At 41.0% G+C, this 20,742-nt stretch overlaps 1 protein-coding gene across 1 annotated transcript in view; it reads right to left on the minus strand.

Moving 5' to 3' along the window:
* The window catches only part of LOC126292221 (acid phosphatase type 7), a 111,651-nt gene that overhangs the window by 14,936 nt on the left and 75,973 nt on the right, over positions 1 to 20,742 (minus strand). Inside the window, exons 7-8 of the mRNA XM_049986088.1 lie at positions 16,691 to 16,862; positions 3,657 to 3,794 (exon numbers count right to left, since the gene is read on the minus strand). Of these exons, the coding sequence (XP_049842045.1) occupies positions 3,657 to 3,794; positions 16,691 to 16,862 (310 nt within the window). The remainder of the gene's footprint in view (positions 1 to 3,656; positions 3,795 to 16,690; positions 16,863 to 20,742) is intronic.

The following is a 20,742-nucleotide window of genomic DNA, read 5'->3' on the forward strand; positions in this document are numbered from 1 at the left end:
CCCAGCTGACTGCCTCTCCCCTAATGTCCTGCTGCTCGCAGTCTTTCTCTAGCTGCCACGGACTATGGTCATGTGTGTGTTAGTTGCGTTTGCGTGTGTGTGTGTGTGTGTGTGTGTGTGTGTGTTTCTTTTCTACTTTTGACAAAAGGCTTGTTAGCTTTCGGCCAACTTTCCGACAGTCTTTTTGTTGTGCTTTTCTGTGACTCAGCATCTCTTCTACATGGTACAAACTATCCTTTTCATATACTACTCAATCAAGTATAGAAGCATTTCTCTCTGTTCTTGTTTGGAGTCATAATTTTGTGAAAAGGTCTGTGCTGAAGAAATTGAGTGTCTTAGAGTTTTTCTTTAATCAATGCATAATCAGTTTCTCATATTATACACTTTTAAATAAAACATCAGAAGAAACAATCTGTTGAGAGGTCAGGATAAATGTTATAGTTTCATTTCTTAGAAGTTAAATATCATAGAACCAAAAACACATACCACTAAACTTCTACAGCCATTAACAGATGTTGTTGGACTTGGTTCTGGACCGCTCCAACATGGGGTTTCTAGTTACTAAGGAAAATCTACATGCATCTACAGAAAAACATATTGAAATGCGGGTCTGTGAAGTTCTAAGGCTGTACTGCACATAATCAACCTGGAAAAAAAGTGATGTCACATCTGTCTCTTGACACAAAATTTTGTCACAAAAAGATGCTGAATGTGGAGCCCGATTCTATTTACAGGGAAGAAAAATAAGAAATTGGTTCCAGGAAGTATTTCTAAGACTGGATGATAAGGATATGCCAATTGACCATAACAGAGTTTTTAATATGGATGAAACCTCTTTTTCTGGTTCCTAAAGAGGAATAAATCATAGATTTTTCTCAGCCAATCATTACAATACTTCTTATTAATAATCTTCTGTCCCACTAAATTACTGTATCTCCTTTATGCATGTTTGTTTTTTATCTGCTTGTACAAAGAAAAAATTACTTTCTAGCAGATTGATCCTGGAATTTAAAGCCCCAGTTTTGTAATAATATACAGTGGCCAAAAATGAGGAAATAACTTGCCATGGCTAGAATTAATGTAGCCAAAACTGGGGAAATACACCATTTCATATTCAATACCTTTTGCTTTTGTTACAAAACTTAGAACATCTGTTAGTACATTGTTGTAATGTAAAGACTTTGAAACAACAGATTAAAAAGTTTTTGAAATAATTTGTAAACTTTTTTTCTTATAGTAAACATATATAGGTTGTATATGGAGACAAGGAAAAAAAATCTCGGATTTCCTGGTTAAAAAACACTTCTTTGTCAAGTGAAAACACACTTTTTCCATGTTAAACGACAGTATATTTTCTCTTGGAATGGTAAAACTTATCAATCCTTTAAATGGTTAATGTTTTATACACCAGCATAGAACTTCCCAACACTAAGGCAAAGATTTCACATTTAATATTGGTCTCGAAGATAAACTACAAGAGAAACTAAACTTTCACGTATGACACTGGTCTCTCTTTCTGTGCATTACACTTTAAGATGAATCGCACAAATGTGCCAGTAAAATGTAAAACAATGGCATAACTGTCTGGTCTCCTAATTCTTCTAAGTGGCTGGTCCTCAAAGTGTTGAGTTTTAAACAAGAGTCAAATGCTTTGCGATTTAAGAAATTCATCGCACATTCTCCCAAGTAATGTAATTCATCTTGTGTTAAAGGAAATTTACTTTGAAAGTCATGCTTTTCAAAGTGCCATTCGAAATATTTTCCCCTGAGACCTGTTAGAAATAGGGTCAGTTCAGCATTTGCCAGAGAGTACCATAAAACCAGTGTTACTGTGTGTGCACAACTACAGTGATGTAGGAAGCCCATATATATAAAGCATTAAGAGATCTTAGGTCATAAAAGAAACAGGACATGAGAGGATATTCCAAGAGCATCGTAATTTTGTAACCTGTATTAAAATGCATAATTTGTATGTCCAGATTTACAATGAAGTAGGACCCAAACTGATACTAAGCTTTTCAGTGTGGTTTTCAGGATGTAAATTTTCTTGGAGTACCAGTACTGTACTATCTCCTGTCTGGTTCTTTGCTATGGCATAATGCTATATGTGGCGGAATTTGAAAACGTGCTCTTTAAATTCAGTGAAGAGTTTGAACTAGCCAATATTGTGGGACGAAACACTTTTGTTTCACATAAATTGACTGCCTCATCGGAAAAGATTAATAAAAGCTAAATTTCTGTAGCAAACTTCATTGTTCTGTGAAGGGGTTAATGCTTCAAAAAAATGTTGGAAACAAAATAAAATCAGAACACAAGCTAATAATATATTTTAGGCTTCCATAATTATGTGAATGTATTTTAGTTCACCAGATAGCTCCCGGCCACAGAAATTGTTTTGTTTCCATTTGATATGGGAGCTGTACACGAAGAGAAAACAACAAAATCACTAAATGTAAACACGGATCGTGTGGAGACTATCCCCTCCCCACTACATCTCGGACTGCTCTGCGCATGCATGGCTCTGGCAGCTCGGGCACACAAAAAAAATTTTTCTGGTTAGCAGTTGGCATCAAGTAGCCAGAGGCGGTGGGAAGTAGGAGGTACTGTTCACACGCAACTCAACTGCAGATGCACATCAGCCTGCTGGCACCAGCTTGAATGAACCTAATGTAAGCAGTTGTGATGTCACGCTCATAAAGAGCAGTTTGTTGTTAGGATGTATTGCACAGTCTTCATCCTAAGGCCTTTGACACATTTTGCTGTTGGCAGATGCTTGGGTGTACGCGATTTTCTGTTGTTATAAATGGCACATTTCCTTTGCAACTGAAGTTTTATTTTATTTATTTCTGTCTGTCTGTCTGTCTCTCTCTCTCTCTCTCTCTCTCTCTCTCTCTCTCTCTCTCTCTCTCTCTCTCTCTCTCACACACACACACACACACACACACACACACACACACACACACACACGTTTTATTCTGCAGTAGCGGGATGCAGCAATATTCTTTGTTAGAGTACTAGTTCTTACCAGTAAAAACTAGAAAAATTTGAGTGAAAACTAAAACTATGAAAAATTCCTCAGTTTTTCCTGGATGAAAAAATTTCCGGGTTTTTCCCAGATTTCCTGAGGTGTACACATCCTGATAATACACGCCGCTATAGTCTATCTTGAATTTTCCTTAAGATGGTTATTAGAGATGCCTCAACAAAACTTGCCACAAATCCAGGAATGGCAGAAAAGATTCTATAACAATGTACCACAGGTATCTCTTTGGCCCCCACTACTGTGACCTGCTTGGGGTTAATGAAGAGAAGCCTTTATATTCTTGTCAGTAGTCCCGGCTACAATTGTCTTGATGAAATAATATTACTTTGACCCTTAAGCATTTGCAAACAATTAGGTAAATATTCAATGCTCTGAAAAGTGAACATTACTGACAAATTCTATAATTATGAGCTTAAGCATTATCTCTTAATAACTCATGGACAAAGGGGAGAGACAAAACAATGAAGGAAGATTAAAGCTAATGGAAATTATTAACTAGTTAGGATCTTGTGTCATGAGAACACACAACACATACTAAAATGAAGACATGGAACACAACAGTAACAACTTCTCAGCTTGTCTAGAAATAAGAGCAAAGTAACCTTATACGCACCAGGTCTATTGATATTTGTTCCATATAGAGGTGGCTGGCATTGAAAACCTTCATCCGCATGTAGCCGTAGTCCTTGGAGCGGAAGGCCGACCAAGACGGTGCCTCGTCCGTGAAGTTGTCGTGCAGCTCCTCACAGCCCTGCAGACAGAACAGACCATCAGCAAACGGGCATCTTGTAGCAACATACTTTCTCACATATCTGTAAATTTTTTTTGAAAACAGGTTTGTGTTTTTATTTGCAAATGACACACTGGATGACCAATTCAATGTTTGTGCAGTGTGTGGCAGAGGGTACACAGTGTGCCAGAATCACTTTCCCACCTCCGTTTCCTCCTGTTCTACTTGCAGATGGTGTGCAGAAAGAGAAGTTCTTGGTTCCCTTTTGTATACAAACAAATTAATCTATCATTATCAACATGGGCATTAAACAATGAACTCTTAGTCTGCAAAAGTAACATATTTCTCAACTTCTACTGAAATGTGGGCTCTCGGAATTTTGAAACGGTCTGCCCCTCCCAACAGCTGAGTTTGCTGAACATACGTGAGAGTCTCACTCACCCTCACATTGTGTCCCGCAAATCGTATCATCAAGGAGAGCCTCCAGGGGATGTGAAAAGAGTCAAGTTATACAGCAACCAACTGAAACTGGCAATCATGGAAATTTCTTGTAGATTACTTTACACACGTGAAAACAAGAGAGAGAGAGAGAGAGAGAGAGAGAGAGAGAGAGAGAGAGAGAGAGAGAGAGCCTCTATTTGTCTTCCTACTATACTCAGCTGCTTTCAAACCAGGTGTTTACTTTACACAGACTGCGATCAGCTGTGTATACAGAGGGAGTCATGTAAGATGTAACACAGTTTCCATTTTTTGAACAGTTCAAGGTATTGGAAAAAAGTTTTCAGCAAACAACAGTCCTGAAACGGGCACAAAAAGAGAAGGAAAAACTGTAGCTGAATATGGGATGAGGGAAATGAATGAAAGAGGAAGCTGTCAGGTACAATATTGTACAGAGCATAATGTAATCATAGCTAACACTTGGTTTAAGAATCATGAAAGGAAGTTGTATACATGGAAGAGATCAGGAGACATTGGAATGGTTCGGAATGATTATATAATGGTAAGACAGAGATTTCAGATCCAGATTTTAAATTGCAAGACACTTCCAGGTGCAAATGTAGACTCTGGTTTATTGGTTATGAATTTTAGATTAAAACGAAAGAAATTATAAAAAGGTAGGAATATAAGGAGATCGCACCTGGATAGGTTGAAAGAACCAGAGGTTGCCGGGAGCTTCAGAGGGAGCATTAGGCAACGATTGATTACAACAGGGGAAAGAAATACAGTAGAAGATGAATTGGTAGCTTTGAGACATGAAATAATGAAGGCAACAGAGGCTAAAAGAGGTAAAAAGGCAAGGCCTGATAGAAATCCTTTGACGACACACAAGATATTGAATTTAACAGATGAAAGCAGAAAACATGTTTTAAAAACAGGTGAAAGGGAATACAAATGTTTGTACAACGTAACTGACAGGAAGTGCACAATTGCCATGCAGCTATGGTTGTTATTGGGCAAATGTAAGGATTTAGAAGGATATTTCATTAGAGGAAAGACAGACAGTGCCTACAGGATAATTAAAGAGGCCTTTGGAGAAAAGAGAAAGCAAAGAAGGGAAAGCCTGAAGACGCGGAGACTATGTACTGGATCTATACAACAGCAATAAACTTGAAGGCAATATTATAGAAAGGGAAGAGAACATGGATGAAGATGAGATGGGAGATATCATACTGCAACAACAATTTGAAAAAGAAAGAAAGAAAGAAAGAAAGAAAAACAAAGCTGAAAGAAGGCTTCAGGAGTGGATGACATGCTGTAAGAACTACTGACAACCTTGGCACAGCCAACCATGGCAAAACTCTTCCATCCGGTGGACCAGATGTATGAGACAGAAAAAATACCCTCAGACTTCAAGAAGAATGTAACAATTGCAATTCCAAGGAAAGCAAGTGCTCACAGGCATGAATGTTGCCACACTATCAGTTTAGTAAGTCATGGTGGCAAAATACTAACACGAATTCCTAATAGAAGAATGAAAAAAACAGATAGAAGCTGACTTTCGGGATGATCAGTTTAAATTCTAGATAAATGCTCGAACACACGAGGCAATACTGACTCTCTGACTTACCCTAACAGATAGAGTAAGGTAAGGAAAGGAAAACCTACGTTTATAGCATTTTGTAGTGCCCCCAGAATTTTACGATAGTCTGGAGACACTTGTGTTACAGCTATTTCGAACACGCATTATTTTCAAGCAGGGCGTAAGGACGAGCATGGGATACTGCACCCATTTATTGTTTGTGCAAGCGAAACTGGAAGGGAGATAATTCGTCAGCGCGACCTGCCAAGAATAACCAAATACGGCCCGGAAGCTCCGTGGCCGGCTGCAAAGAGTAATGTAGCATTGTATTGTTAAAAAACAAATGGAGAGACTCGAAATAGTGACTGTTGATTATACGTTCAACTGCTGTTGAGAGTACGGGGACTGGATGTGGATAGTCAGCCAAGATAAAAGCTTATGTATTAATTGTGTTCAAAAAGGTGTAATTAACTGATTCTGGGTGCCCGGTTATGTGTGGGCTTACGTCATAAAGTTTAGTTTTTTTTTTTTTTTTGTACAAAGTGTAAATAAATATTTTGTGGTGCACTGAATGATATTCCACGAGTAGTGTCTTTTTTAAATAAATAGAGAGAGAGAGAGAGAGAGAGAGAGAGAGAGAGAGAGAGAGAAAATTTCCCCTTCTTAGCAGTGAAATCTTCGGAGAAGCATTCGGTGCTAGCAGAAGACATCAGCGCTGCAAGAAAGCAGAACCAGCATTCATCAACAAGTAAGTCCATGAAAACGCTTAAGCTGTATAGAGCGAGCTTAACATTACACTGGGCCACCACAATTTGTAGACTTAGATAAAGCTTTTGGCAATGTTGACTGGAATATTCTCTTTGAAATTCTGCAGGAAGCAGAACAAAAATACAAGGAGCAAAATGTTATTTACAACTTGTACAGTAACCAGAAGGCCATTTAGAAGAGATGCCGCACATGAAATGGAACAAGTGGTTGAGAAGGGAGTGAGACAGGGTTGTAGCCTGTCCATGATGATATCCAATATGTAGACCGAGCAATCACAGGGTGTATGCATTTAAAAAAATAAAAAATAAAAAAAAAATAAAAAAAATCCTGGTTGAAAATACACTTTCTCCCGGGTGAAAATATACTTTTTCCGTGTTAAGTGACAGTATACTTTTCCTCGGCATTGTAAAACTTATGAATCCTTAGAATGTTTATGGTTTTCTACACAGGCATAGAATTTGCTGGCACTTTAGAAAACGAAACACAGGGGAGGAAAAGATAAGTTTTGGAAAGATCTTTGATGTGCACCAACACGTACACTGCATTTTTTCGTGTTACGAAAGTATAAATTCGAATTCCACTAAACACTGCACGTTACTTTCTGAAGCAATGAAATCAAGATTACAACGCGCTTCTGTAAGCCAGTCATAGCTCATGTCATGTGATCTCACCAGCATAGGACACGCGACGTAGTCAACCAATAGCAAAGATCAATCTTCAGTAGGTCGAACACACAAAAAAAAAAAAAAAGTTACTGGTTTAAATTAATATACATAGTGTTGCTACAAGAAAAACAAAGCTTTCACAAAATAATATTGATCTCAAAAATTAATAAGCTGCAAGAGAAGCTAAGCTTCCACATACAATGACGACCTTTTAGCGTGTGTTACACTTTAAGATACATCACACAAATGTGCCAGTATAATTTTTAATAATGACGTAAATGTCTGATCTGGGCTCAAAATTCTTCTAGATGATCGTCCTCAAAGAGTTGATTTTTAAATGAGAGTCAGACGCTCTGTGATTTAAGAAATTCATCATACATTCTAGCACATAGTCCATCTACCGTAAAAAGAAATTTACTTTGAAAGTAACACTTTTCAAACCACCATTCGGAATATTTTCCAGTGACCTGTTAGAAATTGGTTCGTTTCAGCAGTTGCCAGAGAGCGCTAGATAACAGGCGTCTCTGCGCCTGCGCAGCTACGATGACGCAGGAAGCTCGCATGTTCGTACGTGTAAAACATTAAAAGATCTTGCAATATGTCATAAAAGAAACAAGACATCAAAGGATACTTCAAGAGCAACGGAATTTTGTGAACCATACTAAAATGCATAATTCGGCTTAAAGTGCACAATCGTATGTCCACATTCGGATGTAAATTTTCTGGAGTACCAACACTGTATTATCTCGTGTTTGGTTCTTTATTACGGCATAATACCATATGAGCTACTAGAAGATGGAAAACGTGCACTTGAAATGCAGCGAACAGTTGAAACTAGCCAACAGTGTGAAATTAAACACTTCGTTTTAAATAAACTGACTGCCTCAGTACAACAGATTAATAAAAGCCAAATCTCTTTAGCAAACTAAAAAAAATAACTTCATTGTTCCGCAAGGTGACTGATGCTTGACAGTTAGAAAGGTGGAAATAAAACCTGAAACTAACAGCATAATTTAGCCTTCTGTAATTATGTGAACATATTTTAATTCATTTGGTAGCTCTCAGCCACAGAAATTCATTAAAGTGAGAGCAATAAACGAAGATGAAATAGCAAAATCACTAAACGTAAACACAGGTCACGTGGAGACTACCCACCTCCCCACTACTCAGACTACTCTGTGCATCAGCACCGTATCTACGATATTTCCGAACTGGAGCAATTTAGATAGTGGCGCCCAGCCATACATCTGTAGCCAGAAGCAGGAGAAGGTACTACTCATCTGCGACTCAACTGTGCATGCCCAAGAGCCCGCCCGGAACTGCTCAAATGAATGTAATGTAAACAGCTGACACGTCCCACTCATTGGAGGCAATTTGTTGTTAGGAAGCACTGCATATTCTTTCTAAAGTCTTTGACACACTTTGGTTTGCAGTCGCTTGTATGAGAACTGTGTTTTGTTGTTGTATACGGGGCATTTCCTTTGCGACTTAAGTTTTATTTTCTTCCCCCTCCCCTCCCCCCCCACCCCCTCGTGTATGTTTTGTTGTTGCAGTATTATTCTGCAGAAGTGGGATACAGTAATATCCTTTGTTAGAATATTGATTCTTAACAGTCAAACTCACAAAAATTTTGCTGGTAACTATAACAATGAAAAATTCCCAGAATTCTAAAAAATTCCTAGGTTTTTCCTGGTTTTCTCCCAGACAAAAAAATTCCCAGGTTTTTCCCGGATCTCCCGGGTCATATGCACCCTGAATCAGTAAACGAAACAAAATAAAATGGGAGAAGAAATAAAAACTTTGGGATTTGCCGATGACACTGTGATTCTGTCACATACAGAAAAAGAATTGGAAAGGCAGTAGAATGGAGTAGATAGTGTCTTGAAAGAAGCACATAAGATGAACTTGAACAAAAGCAAAACAAGGATAATGGAAAGCAACTGAATTAAATCAAGTGATACTGAGGGAATTAAATTCACTGTCGAGGAATGCTTAAGATTAGATGGGTAGACCATGCAGCTAATGAGAAGGTACTGAACACAACTGGGGATAAAATAAATTTGTTGCACAACCTGACTAGAAGAAAAGATTGGTTGATAGGACACATTCTGAGACATCCAGAGATCACAATTTAGTATTGGAGGGATGTCTGGGGGTGGAGACCAAGAGACGAATATAGTAAGCAGATTCAGAACGACAAATGTCGCACTAGGTATCCAGTGATGAAGAGGCTGGTACAGGATAGAGTAGCACGGAGACCTATATCAAACCAGTTTTTCGAACTGAAGATAACAACAACAGGAGAAGAAAATACTATTCTTAATGCTACAGCTAATAAAATATTAACTTTGTATGGTTACATCCAGTCAATACATGATAACCAATGGTCAAAAAGAATCTATGAATCACCAGCTGAGCGAAAGAATCATCGCCGAAGCTATTGCGAATGTTTTCAGATGCTTCCCAGATTACCTTACACTGAGAGGCAAGTGCTAATTGTAGTTCACAACACTTTCTGCCAACTGGGCACAAAGCATTACCTGCTGCCAACAACTATTCTGTACAAGTACATCCTCTCTCCAACTCGTTTTGCAGTTCTATGTACACGGTGTCTGTAATTAATGTTGCAGTTTCAAAATTACTTTAGAAAGAGAACCACTGTTCAGAATTATGCCTAATTTGAAGAGGTTATTATTGACACAGGGGGAAACATCATAGAATAAAAGAAAAGAACACTTAACAAAATTTTGACCAATCGATGGGGCTGTAAGCACCAGAACACGCACATCGACAGATACGCAGCACACGGCTGTTCTGTTTCTGTCCCAGATGCTCAACACGATTGTCTCTATGAAGGACTCCATGCGTCGCTGGTAAAGCTCTTTTAAAAGAACTGTGCCTGTGCACCAGTAGCCTGCTGAAGTTCTAGACACTCAATGATATGAAAATAGGCATTGGTCCATTTTCTCCAGAAATTGCACAATTTGCAGTGCATTCTGATGTGATCCCCATGACACTCCAACCTGTTGTGGAACATACTGTGTCTCGATTTCAACCTGTGACAGGAAACAGTGGACAGCACACTGAACACGTATCGTCCCAGTCCGATGACAGTAAGAAACCGATCTCATTTTGCTTCTGATGTAGTTTTGGGCTGCAGGGCAGTTAAAAATGGATTTTTTGTCATTCGATGTAGCACCACCGTGCCATGCTGGATGGGCTTACCTAACTATCAATACCACAAATGTCAACTGTCGAACTTGTGCAACCGTGAACACTGAACAGTACGGACGGTGTAACGTGCAACTCAAACCACTGCCATCATATTGTGGTTCATTTTCCATTTGTAGCCGACCCCATCTATGTTAATATGCTTACAGTACACTCTACTTGTAAAATTTTTGTTACCCTTTTCTTTTCATTCCACCGTGTTTTCCCCTGTGTTAATAATATGCTCTTCAAATCTGACTTTACTCTGAGCAGTGGTTCTCATCTTCATCGATTTGAATCTGGAACTTCAATCATGGATACCCTGCACACTGATCAGCCAAAACATTTTGAACACTGCCAACGGTGAGACTGAATGTTTTTTGGTGGCATTACGGGCACCGTGGCATGGTAACAAAAATATATGCGCAGAGCAAAGGTGAGTGAGAAGACAATACACGCAAATCCACTGTAGTGAGAGACAAAAAAGGAGTGACTGTTATGGTCTGGTGCCCGAGAATGAGCATCTCAAAAATGTCAAAAACGAACAGCTGTTTGCGTGTTGCTGTCATGTGCGACCATCTCTAGGAGGTCATTGAAAGACAGTGAAACCACGTGTTGGATGTCCGTGCATTGTCACAGAATGTGGATATGGGGCAACTTGGCCTGTTGGTAAACAAGGATAGCTGGCAATGCCTTGGCAGATCTGACAATAGAGTTCAATGCTGATTCAAGTACTACTATTCCAGAGCACACCATTTGGCACACACTTTTGAGCGTGGGACTCCACAGCAGACGATCCTTCTCTGAGCCCGTCCTGGCCTAAAGATGTTGTCAATTACAAGGGTAGTGTGTGAATTTCTCGGAATCACCACCAAATGTCAGTGTTAGTGCAACGAGATTCCAATGTAATGACAGGTTATCGTTTACAAGCATTGAGATCTGCAGTGCAGATATCACTCTGTTGTTCCAGTGTGGTAATTTGTGAAGATGGAAAAATTTTAGATTCAAGCACTAATTAAGTACTCTGTACAGAAAGGGTTGAAACTGATGGAAATTCACCACAATTTTCAGAACATACTGGGAGACCCGTGTCCTTTGGATTCAACTGTTGCCAAGAGGAGAAACGAGTTTAAATTTGGTCGGGGCAGCTTAGATGACAATCTGCACAATGGTAGGGCAAGATGTGCCATTATACCAGAAATTATTGCAGAAGTGCATACAACGATCACATAGAATCGCCGACTGAAAGCGTGAGACATTGCTGAAGCTGAAGTGATGTCATTTGAAGAGGCATATTATGTTTTAACAGTGGAACTCAATATGAGAAAATTATCTGTCGGATGGGTGCTGCGACTATTACACAAGATGAGAAATGTTATCAGAATGGACATGTCCCAACAATGAGCAGGGAACAAGCAAAAAGATTTTTTGCATCGGTCTGCGACCACAGATGAAATCTAGATCCATACTACATTCTAGAGACAAAACAACAGTCAAACCAGTGCAAACATGTTGAATCACGATCACTGAGGCAATACAGTTGCCTAGAAAGATTATGCCATTAATTTTCAGGGATGCGAAAGCAGTTCTGCAGATAGATTCCCTTCCCACTGATCGAATACGGGATGACACTAGGATAACCTACAGCAAAATATGCACTAAAATGGCCAGGTTTGGCCAGGAAGAAAGTCATCTTTCATCAAGATAAGCCCTGACATGGCAAAAAATACATAAACTAAGATGAGAATTGTTGCCACATCTGCCTTATTAATCTTATTTGGCTGCATCAGACTTCCATCTCTTCTCAAAGCTGAGATCTTTCCTCAGTGGATTGATGTTCTGTTTAAATGAAGACCTGGCGGCCGAAGTTGATGGGTATTCTGTAGGCCTGGTCGAATCTAATTTTCGAGATGGGTTCAAGGCAGTGGAACATTGGTGGAGAAAGGGCATTAGTGTACAGAAAGACTACACTGACAAATAAAAAAAGTTTCACCGATATCAGTCGTTTCTTTCTATTCCATTCCAAGAACTTTTCAAACTACTCTTGGGCAATTACAGTGGGCATAGTATCATCAAGATGGAAATGTGTCATCTGATCAGATGAATACTGCTTCTAATTGCATCAGGCCAACTGTCGTGTTGTGGTATGCTGCCGTCCACTCAGACAGCTACTTTAAACACGCACCATGCCATGGGTGCAGGCTGATGATGGTAGTATTATCCTATGGGGGGATTTTTACCTGGACTTTAATGGGAGCTGTGGCAGTAACAGAAGGTGCTGTGACAGCTATGGATTACACAGACGTTATGGGGACCACCTGCCTCCTTTTATGCATTATGTCTTCCCTGACAGTACTGGCAGCATCTGACAGGATAACTGTTCATGTTTCAAGCTGAGAATCTCACTGATATCTTGGCTACCACCCTCGACTGATCTGAATGCGATGGAACACACCTGTGATGATATCGGGTGCCATTTTCACACCCACAAACCAGCAGCCCGTAATTTATGGTAATTGTGCAGAGACATCTGATACCATGTACTGTATGAGGGCTGTGAGCAAAGTTTTTGGCCTCAACCAGAGATCGCCCCAGTACTTGCATGATTTTCTCTCCTTATGTTAGTACATGTATTAGTAGACGCCACGTAATATTGCATGTCATTTTAGACAGCAGTTGACTGTAGGCTGTCATTTGAAGCAGTTGTGTTGCCTGTGGTGGTGTAAAACAAAAATAAAATAAAATAAAATAAAATTTATTCGATTATTGTGCACTGCCTAAATTCTTTGTAAAAGAATGTTTAGCACTGACCAAAATTGATTTGCAGCTTGTGAATGTGTATGGCAGCTCTTCATCCTCAATTTCCATCATGAAGGAATGGGTGGCTGACTGTCTTTAAATGTGGCTGTGAAAGTGTAAAAGATGATCCACATGAAGGATATCCACACAGTTAAAGCACACCAGCAATCATCGACAAAGTAAATTATATGATTTTGGAAGATCGGCATATAAAGGTGTGTGAAACTGCTAATGTTCGAAAATATCAGAGGAACATGTCACTCACATCTTGCACCAAGAATTGAACATGAGAAATCTTTGTGTAAGATGGGTGCTGTGCGTGCTACCTGCAGATCACAAACATGTTCACATGACACTTTCCAAGATGTGTTTGGTACTGTTTAAGAAAAACAGAAGTGATTTTTTGTGTCAATATGTGACTGGATGAAACGTGAATTCACCACTACACACTCAAATTCAAACAGAAGTCTATGAAGTCAATAGAAGACAGTTCTTCAGCTCCAAATATGGCAAGGATGGTGTCAAGGCCAGGAAAGATCACAGTGTTGGTGTTTTGGAATGTCTTAAAAACAGATCCTGCTTTAGAAATAAAAAAAATCATCAGGACAATGCACTTGCCCATAAAGTCTTGGCAATGGGGAAAATGAAGGGTTTGGATTACGAAGTGCTGGAACATCCACACTATTTCCAAAATTTGGCTCCCTTGGACTTCCATCTGTCCTCAAAACTGAAGAAATTCATTGCTGGTTAGCAGTTTTCCTCCCATCAAAAAATACTGCAGCTATAGATGTGTACTTTGCAGCAGTTCCAGAACACTGCAGAGAGAGGATAATGGCACTGGGACACTGCTGGATAAAAGGGACTGATATTAGAAGATATTTATTTTTCAACACAAACTTATTTGAAAACGTAAGTTGACATTTTCACTAACAGGCAAAGAACTTTCCACTCTGAAAGCATAAACTGTCCTTTACACCATATGTCGAGAACTTTCCTGTCTGCCCTTATATCTATGGGACCTACCGAGGAACTGTCGAATCCACACTATGAGGAATCACTGCTTATTGCATTCCGAAGTTGGACCAACACATATTTATCAGATGATCACATTGTCTTGGCTCGTCTGAGTTGGAGTGTATTTATACCAATACTTCAAAAAACTGAATGCTGGAAGAGTGCACGCCAAGCAGTAACAAGGTCAATTCTCAGACCAATAAATGAGCAAGTAAATATAAAAAACTCGCACAAGAATCATTGCCAGAAAATGAATGAAATTAAGTTGTTTTAATGGCACTGATTACTTTTTGAATTTAAAAATGACAATCTTTAGCAAACACTAATACTTGAGACTGTTCAGTGACCACAAAAGTTGAAACTTCCTGCTGGACTAAAACTGTGTGCCAGATAGGGCCTCGAACCTGGTACCTTTGCCTTTTTGAGCAGATGTTCTACTGACCAAACTACCCGAGCACAGCTCACGACCCACCCTCACATCTTCATTTCTGCTGTTAACTTTCCATCACTTTATAAACTGCACTCATTTGTTTCAAGAGTGCTAGTCCAGCAGGATAATGTCTGTTAGTTTTGAAGGTAGGAGAAGAGGAACTGGTGGAAGTAAAGGTGTGAGGGCAAGGTCACGATTCTTGCCTGGATAATTACGGGTACCATTATTGATACTCTTATTACGATACCAGTATCAGCAGCTCATTGCTGGCTGCTGCAGATGTAGGAGGTCTGGAAATTACACGAATGCGACAACAGTACGCGAATCCCTGGGGGACTGCGCATGCTTTTGGGTCATGAAAGTGAGTCGGCTGGTGGAGACCGGCCAAGATTGTCGATTAGGGTGCCGCCTAGAGGTGTGAATAGAAGTTCAATTTTGAAGTATACCAAGTCTGATAGTGAAAATAAAAACATCAATCATGTTCTCTTTGACTACTCAAAAAAATTAATTTGTGATGTAAACATATGTAGAACAGTTCAGCTTTGGGAACCTTTTGAAGACTGGGGAATGTGACGAGAATGTTAGCATATAGAAAACAACTTTCTGACATAACTGTGTACAAATGTTGAATACCTGCAAAGTAACTATGTAACTTAATTATTGTGACTCATGATAGTTGAGAGTAGGCAACACCTGTGGTTAAGTGAGCTGAGAGCAGTTTCATTGAGAGAATCTGATGAGGGTCTACAAAATGGAAAAAGCTGAAAGAATAAACAGTGTTTAATTTTGAGACTTACTGCTGCAAAACAATCATTAATTACAGTTCAATGATATGAATATAATAGAGGGAAACATTCCACATGGGAAAATTATATGTAAAAACAAAGATGATGTGACTTACCACACGAAAGCGCTGGCAGATTGATAGACACAGAAAATTCAAGCTTTTGCAACTCACGGTTGCTTCATCACGAAAGACGGAAGGAGAGGGAAAGACGAAAGGATGTGGGTTTTAAGGGAGAGGGTAAGGAGTCATTCCAATCCCGGGAGCGGAAAGACTTACCTTAGGGGGAAACAGGGACAGGTACACACACACACACACACACACACGTTCAACAACATCTTTGCCTCTATAATTCCACCTTGACTGACATCTCCGCCCAAACTCTTTGCCTTTAGAAATGTCTGCTTGTGTGTGTGTGTGTGTGTGTGTGTGTGTGTGTGTGTGAGAGAGAGAGAGAGAGAGAGAGAGAGAGAGAGAGAGAGAGAGAGAGAGAGAGAGAGAGAGAGAGTATACCTGTCCTTTCCCCCCCTAAGGTAAGTCTTTCCGCTCCCGGGATTGGAATGACTCCTTACCCTCTCCATTAAAACCCACATCCTTTCGTCTTTCCCTCTTTCCTGATGAAGAAACCGTGGGTTGCGAAAGCTTGAATTCTGTGTGTATGTTTGTGTGTCTATCAACCTGCCAGCGCTTTCGTTTGGTAAGTCACATCATCTTTGTTTTTAGATATATAAATTACAGTTCTATATACATAGAGGAAGCAGCATGTAGGTCGGTCAAGCCACACCGTTTAAATAACTGCCACCTAAATAGATGATGCACAAAATCGCTGCCCCTCGCCTGACAGCCATAAACTCAAGGGAACTCTTCAAGTACATTCAGAGATGAGAACAGAGGGTCAGTCATAACAGGTTACTCAACAGAGTACTTTCCTCCAAAAGGAAAAGGTTCTGGGTTCGAGTCCCTGTCTGGCAGGCAGTTTTAGTCTGCGACTGAAAATTCATTCCGAACTTCAAAAATTATTTATACCGGATTAACTCACAGTTTATGCTAAGGTAATATTATTTAAGACCATAATACTATTAACACACTTTCGCTTGTATTTTAAATAAACAGTGAAATTTTTAAATTAAAATAGCTTCATAATTACTGTACTGTACTGTAACTTTAATTCTCTGTAAGGAAAGCAGAAATAGCACTGCAGACTGTCAAACAAGCTCGTCCACTTACCGCCGATCCGGTTGTTACGTGGACAGGAGCACGCGGGTTCCTGTAAGGAGCTTCGTAGCTGCCGTTGCGTACCACGTAGTTGTAGATGGGCCACAGACGCTCATATGAATGCTCATGAGCCCAAATCAGCAGGTCCACACCGTACTGGCAGAAAACTTCCTCTAGACCAAACCTTAAAAAAGAAATAATAATAATAATAATAATAATAATAATAATAATAATAACAACAACAACAACAACAACAACAAGCAACAGCTTAAGGTACAAGATGTAAGCGCAGTCCTTTCACATTCTCTTATTAGAGCGCCCGAAAGTTGGAATACATTAGTGTCATAAACATGGTAACCAAAATTCCTGGTAGAATGTAAATAATTTAGGAGTAATGTAGATGCGTTATCAGTAGGCACATAAGGAAACCCAATAACTTTACTAGCTCTCCGAGTCATCCATACAGCACATCCTACACCAGTCCCCCAACAGGCTTATCCTACATCATCAGATGCTGGATCACTTAAAGCAACCATGTCATACATTAGCTCAGCTGCACAGATTTTTATGTCAGTATGACAACTGACCAGCTATCCACCACAATGGATGGGCCCGCCAAACTGTCGGCCACAACAAACCTTACCACCTGGTTGCACAACATGTAGCTTAGAATAGCATCCTCTACTTCAACGCTTGCTTGACCCGGGCCATCTCAATCCCCCTCCTCCCACTCATAAGCACTATTTATTTTCTGAATTATGTATATGGGACTAATCTTCACTAGATATCCTTCATTCTCCTAACCCTCCAGTAAACAACAGTCAACAGTTTCCTGTGCCCTCCTCCAAACAGTTTCCTCTTCCTCCGTCCTATCATCCCCTCCAAGTTCGCGTCCCCACACCACTTCACTGTGCACTGTTCACCACCAGCTCCGACACCTCTGCATCACGTAGCCATTCCGGATGCCTCCACCCCTCTTTTCTGCATTTATAGCTGGCAAACTGGCTTTCCCCCCTCCCCCCCCCCCCTGCCGAGCCTCTAGATAAGTGCTCCAAACTCCTCTTCCCACTCCTCTCCTCATCTATCCACACAACTTCACGCAGTCCGCAGTCCAAACTATTCCACTGCTGATTTGCAGTCCTGGTACTACACATCCACCCAGCACTATGTAAGGCATGTGTATTTGCATGCGTGAATGTGTTTTCAGTGTGTATTTGTTCGCTGGCTCCAGAAAGGGTTTGCTCAAAAGCTATCACTCCCCTTTCTTTTGTACACACCTGTCAATGACTCAGCACTTCTGCTTTTAGTGAGCTGTCTCCTTTACTCATACAGTATTTACATTCTACCAGAACTTTCTTTCTATAGTTAATTTTTACATGAATAAGTATGTGTGTTTTTCAAAGAAAATAGTTACCTCCATTTGTTACAACAGAACATTGATTACGATATGTTATTACCGGCCATGCAGCTCTACAACAAACATTTTTACTTTCCATTAGCAGACACAAACTTTGCAGTACTTGAATCTACATAATCCCACAGAATTTGCGAAGCAGTGGCTACTGGGCCTTCCTTTGTGGTTTTCTTTTGAACATTGTGATTTATGTTGCATGGGAGTTTGTAGGATGTCTTTGCACCCAAGCACACATTTGTTTTCTCTCAACTCTTAACACGAACAGAGTGTAGAGCATGCCTGATCGTAACGAAAACTGAGAATAGTCTACGTGGAGGGCTTAATCATGTTCAATCTTTCTCCCACCTCGTGAGGTTCCTGTTAATACAGACACCATTTATTTGATATTTTTAGCTTTGTACTGTGCTGCTGCAGTTTCAACAAATAACCTGCTTTCTTAAGCAGTGGTACAGGTTGCTACCCTGATGAGTACGACTGGAAGTCAGGCAGCGAGACTAGGAGTGCCATAAGGTGCTGATTGAAGTCATTCTGCTGTAGGGTGTTAAAATATTATTTATTAACAGAATCAATTTTTCACCCTTCAGTTGAGAGTGCACTGATATGAAACTCCCTGGCAGATTAAAACTGTGTGCTGGACTAAGAAGTCTGGAAGGTGGGAGATCACATATCAGCAGAAGTAAAGCTGTAAGGTTGTGTTGCGAGTCGCACTTGGTGGATCAGTCAATACAGCACATACAGCACTTGTTCCCAAAAGGCAAATGTCCCGAGTTCGAGTCTTGGTCTGCCATACAGTTTTAATCTGGCAGGAAGTTTCATTATTTATTACGATTGCAGTTTTCACATTCGTTGTCAAGCACATTGAAATGTAATTATCCACTCAGCAACATAAAGCTGTGGCGTGCTGGAAGATAGTTACCAGCAGTTTGAAAGCATTTGGCAGTGTAAATTTATCTGCTATTCCATACACCAAGTGAGCACGTACTAGAAGGCTGGTGAAATAACAGCATGCCTGATAAACAATTAGGTCAAAATCTTGTGTAGCAGATAATCATCAACCATACCTGTTACACGAGATTTTAACTTAAATACACTCCTGGAAATTGAAATAAGAACACCGTGAATTCATTGTCCCAGGAAGGGGAAACTTTATTGACACATTCCCGGGGTCACATACATCACATGATCACACTGACAGAACCACAGGCACATAGACACAGGCAACAGAGCATACACAATGTCAGCACTAGTACAGTGTATATCCACCTTTCGTAGCAATGCAGGCTGCTATTCTCCCATGGAGACGATCGTAGAGATGCTGGATGTAGTCCTGTGGAACGGCTTGCCATGCCATTTCCACCTGGCGCCTCAGTTGGACCAGCGTTCGTGCTGGACGTGCTGACCGCGTGAGACGACGCTTCATCCAGTCCCAAACATGCTCAATGGGGGAGAGATCCGGAGATCTTGCTGGCCAGGGTAGTTGACTTACACCTTCTAGAGCACGTTGGGTGGCACGGGTTACATTCGGACGTGCATTGTCCTGTTGGAACAGCAAGTTCCCTTGCCGGTCTAGGAATGGTAGAACGATGGGTTCGATGACGGTTTGGATGTACCGTGCAATATTCAGTGTCCCCTCGACAATCACCAGAGGTGTACAGCCAGTGTAGGAGATCGCTCCCAACACCATGATGCCGGGTGTTGGCCCTGTGTGCCTCGGTCGTATGCAGTCCTGATTGTGGCGCTCACCTGCACGGCGCCAAACACGCATACAACCATCATTGGCACCAAGGCAGAAGCGACTCTCATCGCTGAAGACGACACGTCTCCATTCGTCCCTCCATTCATGCCTGTCGCGACACCACTGGAGGCGAGCTGCACGATGTTGGGGCGTGAGCGGAAGATGGCCTAACGGTGTGCGGGACCGTAGCCCAGCTTCATGGAGACGGTTGCGAATGGTCCTCGCCGATACCCCAGGAGCAACAGTGTCCCTAATTTGCTGGGAAGTGGCGGTGCGGTCCCCTACGGCACTGCGTAGGATCCTACGGTCTTGGCGTGCATCCGTGCGTCGCTGCGGTCCGGTCCCAGGTCGATGGGCACGTGCACCTTCCGCCAACCACTGGCGACAACATCGATGTACTGTGGAGACCTCACGCCCCACGTGTTGAGCAATTCGGCGGTACGTCTACCCGGCCTCCCGCATGCCCACTATACACCCTCGCTCAAAGTCCGTCAACTGCACATACGGTTCACGTCCACGCTGTCGTGGCATGCTACCAGTGTTAAAGACTGCGATGGAGCTCCGTACGCCATGGCAAACTGGCTGACACTGACGGCGGCGGTGCACAAATGCTGCGCAGCTAGCGCCATTCGACGGCCAACAGCGCGGTTGCTGGTGTGTCCGCTGTGCCGTGCGTGTGATCATTGCTTGTACAGCCCTCTCGCAGTGTCCGGAGCAAGTATGGGTGTCAATGTGTTCTTTTTTCCATTTCCAGGAGTGTATTTATTGTATCTGCTATTATTCCACGAGCTTTCTAACACGTGTTCACATGGTGTATGGGACAGCTGATAAATCTACACTGCTGGGGAACTATCTTCTAACACGTTACAGCTGTATGTTATTGAGTGGATTACTACACTGCACAATGCTTGACAA

The sequence above is a fragment of the Schistocerca gregaria genome, chromosome 9 (genome assembly GCF_023897955.1).
Source record: "Schistocerca gregaria isolate iqSchGreg1 chromosome 9, iqSchGreg1.2, whole genome shotgun sequence".
In the NCBI taxonomy this organism is placed as follows: Eukaryota; Metazoa; Arthropoda; class Insecta; order Orthoptera; family Acrididae; genus Schistocerca; species Schistocerca gregaria.